The sequence below is a fragment of the Pyrgilauda ruficollis genome, unplaced genomic scaffold (genome assembly GCF_017590135.1).
Source record: "Pyrgilauda ruficollis isolate IOZ18807 unplaced genomic scaffold, ASM1759013v1 scaffold237, whole genome shotgun sequence".
Taxonomy (NCBI): Eukaryota; Metazoa; Chordata; class Aves; order Passeriformes; family Passeridae; genus Pyrgilauda; species Pyrgilauda ruficollis.
This window is the reverse complement of record NW_024523316.1, coordinates 172,865-182,370: the sequence shown is the minus strand read 5'-3', so window position 1 is coordinate 182,370 and position 9,506 is coordinate 172,865. Positions and strand designations below refer to the sequence as shown.

General features: G+C 45.1%; 1 protein-coding gene across 1 annotated transcript; it reads left to right on the top strand.

Annotated features, from left to right (window-relative positions):
• Positions 1–655: 655 nt before the first annotated feature.
• On the top strand, positions 656–8,396 carry LOC121354755 (acyl-CoA (8-3)-desaturase-like). Its single transcript, XM_041469596.1, has 13 exons — positions 656–801; positions 849–873; positions 2,296–2,406; positions 3,110–3,307; positions 3,658–3,759; positions 3,918–4,046; positions 4,920–4,980; positions 5,626–5,702; positions 5,981–6,078; positions 6,717–6,813; positions 7,080–7,159; positions 7,851–7,976; positions 8,261–8,396. Exons 1-13 carry the CDS (start codon positions 656–658, stop codon positions 8,310–8,312), a joined length of 1,302 nt encoding a protein of 433 aa, XP_041325530.1. The 3' UTR covers positions 8,313–8,396.
• Positions 8,397–9,506: the final 1,110 nt, after the last annotated feature.

Here is a 9,506-nt window from a genome sequence, read left to right as displayed (position 1 = left end):
TGTGTGCCATCCCAGGTTTATCCCAGGTAACAGAAGCAGCCAGGGCAGAGCTTTGAGGATTACTCCTGCCATGGGCTCTGTGGGAGCTCCCTGCTCGCTGTGAGTGTTGGAAAACTGGACTGAAATATAGGGTTTCAGCAGGTGTTAATACTGAGTTTTCTGGAGATTGGTGTGGTTCGGTTGTTGGGTATTTTTAGTAGGACGTAAGAATATGCTTAATTCACGTTTCATCCAAGGGGTTTGTGGACTGTAACATCAAAAATGAAGCTACAGAGTGATATTTTTTCTGGTTAATCAGAGGAGTATTTTAAGGGAAGATTTCTCTGACTAAACCTATCCTGAGAATGGAATGAACCTGCTGGGGACCCCCCTAAGCAGTCAGGTACCCCCACCCGAGGGTACTGAGGATGCAGAAGCAGGGTGGGAAAGGGGCAATTTTGGGGGGCAAACCCAACCCCGAGGAGCTGGAGCGGGTGGAGGAGGCGGGGAGCGGCGCCGGGGCGGCTCCCTCCCTTAAATGCCACGGCGGAGCGGGATGCGGGCTGCAGCTGCGGGAGGGAGGAGGGCAGGAGGCAGGATGGCACCGCCGGGGGGCGGCGGGGAGATGCGGGATGGGGACAGGGATGGGGACGGGGACGGAGCTCCCGCAGCGGGGATGCGGCGCTTCACCTGGGAGGAGATCGGGCAGCGGAACGGGCGGGGGCCGGCGCCGCAGGAGCGCTGGCTGGTGATCGACAGGAAGGTGTACGACATCAGCCACTTCTGCCGGAGACACCCGGGAGGGGCCCGGCTCCTCGTCAGCCCAGCCACTTCTGCCGGAGACACCCGGGAGGGGCCCGGCTCCTCGTCAGCCACGCCGGGCAGGACGCCACGGTGAGCGGAGCGGGGATGCGGGAGCCGGGATGCGCCGGAGGAGGGCGCCCGGGAAAAGTCGTGCGGAGAGGGCTTGGGAACGATCTCAGTGGGAATGGGGGTATGGGACAGAGTCGGGGGAGGGAAGTGTGACCGCTCCGCGAGAGCCTCGCCATCCCCATGCCATGGGAAAGGGCAAGCCCACGGGAACGGGGTCGGAAGTGTTGCTCCAGTTAAATCAGAGCAACAGCTGGAGCGAGAGCAGAGGAGCACATGGAGATGCTCAGAGGACTGGAGCACCTCTGCGAGCTGGGAGTGTTCAGCCTGGGGAAGAGAAGGCTCTAAGAAGAGCTCAGAGCCCCTTCCAGTACTTAAAGGGCTGCAAGAGAACCGGAGAGGGACTTTGGACAAGGGCCCGGAGGGACAGGACAAAGGAGATTAGCTTTAAACTAAAAAAGCGTCAATTTAGAGTGGATATAAGGAAGAAGGTTTTGATGATGAGGATGGTGAAACACTGGCACAGGTCACCCAGAGATGCTCCACCCCTGGACACACTCAAGGTCAGGGTGGATGGAGCAATCTGATGTAGTTGAAGATGTCCCTGCTCTTTGCAGGGGGGTTGGACTAGAGGAGCTTTAAAGGTCCCCTCCAACCCAAACCATTCTCTGATTCTTAAGTCTTCAGGATTCCTCTTGTCTCCTGGTCGTGCTTGTGTAGTTGCTGCAAGCTGCAGCAATTTTTTCCATATATAAGGGATATTTGAGGCTCATGGAAATCAAAATAATTTTCAGTCCATCAAGTTTAAATTTCAAATTGTGTATTAGTTGAACTTTGCATTCTGTAATTTCAGCACTCATTTCTCAAGTTACTACTGCCAGATTTCTTTTATTTTAGCATGCTGGAAAATCCCAGACAATGGATGAACCATATATTTTGTTTCTGGGATCTGAGCCAGGTTGGTAGGTAGTTGGTTCCATGTCCAAATCATTAAGCCCTCCAGGATCTGAGCCACTTTTGTGTCTGTCCATCTTGCATTAGGTCCATTGCTTAATCTTTTGCATATATGTTATGAAAAATTAAGAAATTATCTTAATTGAACTGGAAGATTTTAACCAAAAGCAGAAACCCATGAAAGGTGGCAGCTCAGGAGAGAAGGCTCTCAGTAAGCAAAGAAACCCAGGGAATTAAAAAAATCAATATAATTAATGCCAACATTTTAGAAAGGGTGACACTGCACACTGAAACTGTGGAGTCCTCAGTGCTGCTTTTTATTGTTGTGTTCTCTCACAAAGGATAAAAAAGGAAGGATGCCTTCCACCAGACCAGGTTGCTTCAACCTGGCCTTGGACACTTCCAGGAATGCAGTTATTCAAAAGGCAATTTTTTATTTTTTTTTTTTTACAAAATCTGGATTTCTTTTCCTTTGTTGCTGTGCCTTTGCAGGATGCCTTTGTGGCATTCCACGTTGACAAGGTGCTGGTGAGCAAGTACTTGAAGCCACTGCAGATTGGGGAGCTGGCACCAGACCAACCCAGCATTGAGCCAACTAAAAATGTAAGTCTGTCCTTACAAAAGAGATCAAAGGAGACTAAAGGGAAATATTCTGAGATTACACCTTGTTCTTCTCTATCAGCATAGCTCCTGGGGCAATGAGAACCAGGTTCCTCACATTTTTGAGCTATGACTTAAAAACAATGTGTAAATATGAAATTCCTGAAGATGAATTTTTCTTATCACAGCCACTCTACCAAAATAGCAGAGTTATCACCTCTTCTTTCTCTTGCTTTGAGGAAGAGCTAACCAAAAGGAAAAGGAATAGTCTTGGAGAATATTCTCCTTCAGCTGTAGGTGCATTTAACCCTCCCCTGCTAATCCTGGGAAGAGCTAAGTGAAGACAAATATAAGGAACAATTTCATGCAAAGACCTACCACAAGGTGGCATGGGAAGTTCATGCACACAAAGTACAGCTTCCACTAAACACAACTTCCAGCTGAGCCCTCTGCTGCCTGCCAAGGATTTGATGGAAGGAGCACCGAGGATTTTTTTTAGGGACTGGGATGCAGACATTGTGATGGCTGCTCCTGGGTCCTCAACAAAAAGCTGTAGCAGAGCAATGATAACGTTTATTAAACCCAGCTCTTGCCCTTTTAGCCAGATCCTTTGTTCTTTCTCCCCCCATTAGAGTGGTTTTTGGGTTATGAGGCTGCAGTGGTGCTGTCTAAAACCAGATACTTGTAAACCTGATGCTTTCCCAAGGAAATGCTGGTGAAAGACTTCCGGGAATTGCGCTCTACAGTCGAGAGAATGGGACTCCTGGAGCCAAACCAACTCTTCTTCTTCCTGCTCCTGGCTCACATCCTGCTCCTGGATACAGCTGCCTGGCTCATCCTCTTCTACTTTGGGACATCCTTACTGCCCTTTGTTTTCTCCCTGCTGCTGCTGACCATTTCCCAGGTGAGCAACGAATTCCACAGTGTGGACTTGCATCAACCTACACACACACGTGAGCAGTTTCTTGTCCTTTTCTTCCTCACTTGCCATAAAAACACAGCCAGGATCTGGATACCAAGAAGAAATTCTGCATGTGGAGAGCTCACACTAAACTTAGTTTGGGATTCTTTCAGCAAGATATATTCTGGGGGAAACCTTGGGACTGTCAGGATTCTGCAGTCCCTTTCTGCTGGTGACTTGGGAGCAGTGTCTGGAAAATAAATCTTATTTCAAGGCAAAGGATGAGTGTGGCACCATCCCCATCTCAATTCCTCTTTTTCTCCCCTCCTAAAGTTTTCTTTCTCCTCCTCCAGGTCCAGGCTTCCTGGTTACAGCATGATTTAGGACACCTCTCAGTATTCAGGAAAACCAAGTGGAACCACTTGCTACACAAGTTTGTGATGTGCCATTTGATTGTGAGTCCCTGGAAAACTTCTGAGGCTTTTCCTGTAAAAACACATGTTCTGAAGACTCTGTGGAGCATGTGCAGCACTGGGGGAAGAATTAGGGTCAGGAAGTAAAGGGAATTCTGGCTCTGAAAGTGCTTTTAATGCTTTGTTCTTCCCTTGAACAGGGGGCCTCTGCCAAGTGGTGGACCCTCCTGCACTCCCAGCACCATGCCAAACCCAACTGCTTCCACAAGGACCCTGACATTGATATGCACCCTTTCCTCTTCACTTTGGGGAAGAAATTCTCTGTGGAGGTCAGTGAAAGGGTGTGGCAAGTCTAAACCTAAGTTGTGATGGCAGTTTCTGTAAAGAGGTTTATTTCCCTACAGTTCACTCTAAGTCCCTTTAAGAATCTCCCAAACAGCTGATATGTTGATGTAAATAAATCAGACATGATGTAAGGCATTGTATATAAGGTGGAAAATCCACCAGCACATTCATGGCTGGAGAAACCTAATGACCTAGAACAGCAACTCAGTAATTAATGATCATTAGATAACTTGTAAACATCAATCAATGTACAGCATGGCTGCAGTCATCCTGGAATTATTATTTTAATATGAATGTATGAAGCTCAGTCAAAAGGGTGGCTTTGATGTGTCCGTGTATTCTAGGAGAGTGTGCTGTGACAGGAACAGCAGGACTGAAAAACCCAGGCTGTTCCTGGAACTCCAGTTGGGCAAAATTTGTTGGACTGTGTAGGATATTCCCAGTTTGTCCTGCTCGGACACTGCCAGAAGTGACAACCTAAGAGTGCTGAACCCCTTTTGCTGTAGATCCCATCAGTTGTTGACACCATCACAGCAGCTACAGCAGTGAAATATTCTTCTCCAGGTCATCGTTGAACTGCCATTTAGGTTTAGAGAATCAGAGCAGAAACAAGGGGAAAAAATGAGAGAAAATACATATTTCTGACCACTAACATAACTTAGCCTTGATAGATCTAATTCTTCACAAAATGAATCATGAAACAAGGAATGAGGGTTGTGGGAAGTGTGCAAGAAGAGCCCCTCTGGAAAAGAAATTAAAAAGAGCAAGTTACCTGTGCAAATTGCTTGGTCTTCACTAATATATTTTTTTTCTGGGTTTTTTTTTGTTTGTTTTTTTTTTTTTTTTCCCCCCCACAGCTTGGGATCAAAAAGAAAAAATACATGCCCTACAACCACCAACACAAATACTTCTTCATCAGTGAGTATCTCTATCCTCCTGCAATTCCCTGTGAGGTATTAAAGGGGCTTGGAGATTCTACTTTTGACCTGAAGAACATGAGAAAAACAAAGGTGCCTGAATCAAAGAACACAATAAAAAAACCCAAAGTAATAACAACCAGACCTGACCATCTTATCCCAGATCTCCCACATCCTCCACAGAGGCTCTGGGTTATGATATCATACCACATCTTTCAGTAGTATCAAAGTCTGGGGTTTCAGGGTTTTTTTGTTTGGTTTGCTTTGGTTTCTTGGGGTTTTAAGTGCAAGTGAGATGTCCTTTTGGAAGGCTGAGTTTGAGTTCTTCAAAAGGGATTTCATATTCATTCCTGTTGTTCCCCTGCTTTGCACCAAGAAATAAGGAGCCAGATAAGCTTTGGGCTGTGGAAACCACTTCTCAAATTAATCATTTGTGGCTGTTCCTCAGTCAAGAGCCTAAGATGAAATCTGAGGTTTGTAAGAACTCTCAGATTAATTGTCAGACCTAGAAATGTTTCAAGGCACTAAACCAACATCCTAACCTGGAATGTTCTCCAGATTGAGCAGGAATTCAGGACCCTTCCCCTCCCAGGCTGATGATGTCACCCAGTCCATGATGTCACCAGTGATGCATTTTTCTTTCCAGCTCTTCCTCCGCTCCTGTTCCCCACCTACTTCCACTGCCACACATTCTACATTGCCTACACAAAGAAGTACTGGGCGGTGAGTACTGCTCCTTGTGTGACCAAAAGGGGTCAGACGGGCACCTTCAGCCTTCCTTCTGAGCATGGAGCCAGCTCCTTGCTGAGCTGATTCACCTCTTACAGCAAGCTGTGAGAAAGTATCATAGGCTTGTGTTGGATTGCTCTAGATTATTCCATTCAGAAAAAAACTGTCAAAGCTGAAAGTAAATCATTCTCTTATACTATGAAGCTTAAAAAATAAATAAGCAAATGTAATTTATGAAGATCTGCTTTTCTTGTTCTCTCTGGTTTTGGCAGGACTTGGCCTGGATGCTGACCTTCTACATCAGATTCTTTTATACTTACGGATCTTTATTAGAAACAAAGAGTCTCCTGGCATATTATTTTATATTCAGGTGATGTCTTTTTAGAAGGTTCTTCAGCCTCTTTTCTATGCATTCTTTCCATCTGTACCTGCCTACCTTTCTCTATGTTTATATTGCCACATTCTCCTTTACCACCTTTTTTTTTTTTTGCCTACTTTTTAGTTCATAAATTCTTTTGTTCAATTGCCAGTGCAAGTTTTATGTTGCTCCATTAGTTGTGGCAACAAAGAGATTTCACTGCGTGCTGACCAAATTGAGAAATATTTACCTCATATAACATTCAGTGCTTTGGGTGTTAAGTCTGCTGCTGCTTAAAGAGCACATTTAACCAAAACAGCTTAGCCTGGGCTTGCAAATGCCCAGGTATTATCCAGCAGCACTGACTTGAATGGACAGCACACTCGCCCCTTGGATCATTTCACTGATTCTAATCAGTTTGGGCCTTGGCTAAAGATAAAACAAGCTGAACACCAGTCAGTATTAAACAAAACACATGAAATAATCATGAGTTTCATAAGGAAATATTAAAATTCCAGAGTTTGGAAGTCCTTCCAGGTGCTGGCTTAGCAAGGCTAGTGTTCAGCCACGTCTTTAAGTCTGGCTTTGACATTATTTCAATGGCTCCTCACTGCTCACCCAGCACTGAATTCTCTCATCTCATTGCACAGGATGCTGGAGAGCAGCTGGTTTGTCTGGGTCTCACAGATGAACCACATCCCAATGGATATCGACTATGACAAGAATTTGGACTGGATGTCTACTCAGGTAAAAGATTTTTCCCCTTCTTAAGAACTGTGGCCATACAGGTATAAATTTTAACCATAAGCAAGTCTCCTGTTGCATTAAGGGTGAAATCTGTTGGTTGCTGGGAGGTGAAGGTTAATAGGCTGATGGATTCAGTCATGGAAAAGGTAAAGGAGTACAGCAATGACACGCTCATGGGCAATCCAAAATTAAATCAAGGTTGAGCTCTGGTTCCTAAACATACTCTTGACTTGTCTCTGACTTTGCTTTTCTCTCCCCTCCTCTAGCTCCTGGCAACATGCAACGTGGAGCAGTCGCTGTTCAATGACTGGTTCACAGGGCACCTCAACTTCCAGATTGAGCATCAGTGAGTACTCACCCCAAGAGGGAATTTTCTTTCTCCTCATTTTTTAAAAACTATCTTCCCTTCTCTCTTTTGGTTTTTTTTTTTTCCTTTCTTATTCTTTTTTCCTCTGAATTCTACAAATAGTTGTGGGGCAGCAATGAATTTGCCTTTAAAACTTGAAACTCCTTTAAGAGAATCATATAATTCAACTTTGACTGGATCCACAGGATGACAAGAGAAAATGCAACAGGGGCAGGATCAATGCAAGAACAGCAATAGAGTAAATCCCAAGTTGTAAGTTTTAAGGATCAATGGAAATGTCCTGGTTAAAGCACCTGTTTTTAGTCTGCCACAGGAGTTTAAAGCCACCTCTGCTGATTTTTTATGCTGTTACTCTATAGAGTGAGATATGCAAGGATGAAAGATGGGCTCATCTACTCCTCTGTACTATGGAGAGGGCTACTTCTAGAAAAAGGGAGGGAGGGAGGGGAAAGTAGTTTCTTCCATAAACATCATTTAATTTAGAGACAAACTGTGGAAAAGAACAGAGGGGAAAGCAGGAAATCCCTACGAGTTCCTTGTGCTAAAAGCACAGCAGGGGGAAAGAAGAGCTGGGAGCAGCTAGAGACCCTGCTCATTGTGAGCTGGGTGATTCCTGGGAAGCACTAGTGATTAGGATTTCCTGTGAAGCTTGCCTGTCTCCTGTTCACAGCCTTTTCCCTACGATGCCACGGCACAACTACTGGAAGGTGGCCCCTCTGGTCAAGTCCCTGTGTGCCAAGCATGGCCTCGAGTACCAGTGCAAGCCTCTGCTCACAGCCTTCGCAGACATCGTGCAGTGAGTAAAAATAAACTCCCAAATTGTAGGGGGATGCAGGAGAGACTGCAATCCTAAGAGCAAGAGTTGTTTTGCTCTATTTTTACCCTCCTGGGCACATGGTGACTCTTGGGGATGGTGCTGTGCAGGGCTGAGTTGGACTCGATCTTTGTGGGTCTCTCTCAGCTCAGCTTATTGCAGGATTCTGGGAAACGAGCAGAAAACAGACAAAACCTCATTCCCTTGTCCCAGCAACACTCCCCTGAGCAGCCCTGTGACATGTCCTCTCTTTCTCTCTCTCCCAGCTCCCTGAAGACCTCGGGAGAGCTCTGGCACGATGCCTACCTGCACAAATGAAGGACAAGGCTTGGTGCTACCATTCACAGCCTGCCACGGCTGCATTCCCAGCAAGCTGAGGGGCAGGAAACACAAGGGACTCTCTGGCAGAAGAAAGTGAGTAAGGACTGAGGGATAAAATTCCAATATAGATGAAACTGCCCAAATTTTTCTTCTGGTTTTTCTTGGGGTTATGGTTCAGATATGTTAAGAGTGGGCAGGGCGAGCAGAAGGTGAATTGTTAGTAGAGGGAGGAGCTCTTTGCTGAGTCTGAGCATTTCTGAGCCTGGGCATGGCCTCAAGTCAGATCATGGACTGGTGGAGCTGCACATAGTTAACTTCATGTCAGAGGCCTCTGATCATGGGTTTTGGGGTTTTTTGTTTTGTTTTCCTCATGTGGAGGGTTTAATGCTTGATACAGCATTTGCTTACTTGAATTCGAAACTGCAAAGGATTTTGGATTAACATGGTGTTTCCAGCAATGTGCCTAAACTACAATAAATTAGGATAAACTACAAACAACACTTAGACTGTAGCAAGGGCACATGCAGTGAATAAAAACATAAATGTGTTTTCATTACTGTTCTCTAGAGCATCCTCATTGTCACAAGGCCAAGAAACACACGTGGTTAAAACCAGCTTAAGGCCTCTGCTCTGTTCAAAATTTATCTGGTTTGAGGGGGGTTTTTGACTTTGTGTTGGGCTGAGACATGTGCACACTCCACATACACTCCCCACCTATACAGGACTAAGATTATACTGCAGAAAGGTAAGCCAAAAGTAAAATAAATCACCTACAGACATTTGGTCAAATCCAAAAGTTGCTGTTGCAGCTAAACCAAGATCACCTCAGATTTTGGCTGTGCCAGGCAGAAGGTGAGTCAGTGAAAGAGGCTGATCCAGGTACTTTGAATCACCCTTGAGAGGAGACAGTATCTTTCCATTAATTAGTAAGAAAGCCTGTTTGTTTCAAGTGAGTACTACAGTGAGTACATACTCAGACCCTGAAATAAAAGACCAGCTTTTGGAAAGGAGACTATGGGAACAACAAAATCCACTTAAATATTAGCAGTTACCACACTTTTTTTTCAATTATTCAAAGTTAACAAATAGAAAACTCGAGAGGTAAAAAGATATAAAAAAGTCTCTGATGATGTAACAAGTGGACTCTGTACTACTTGTGCAATGATTGGCTGAATTACTTAAAAACCTTTA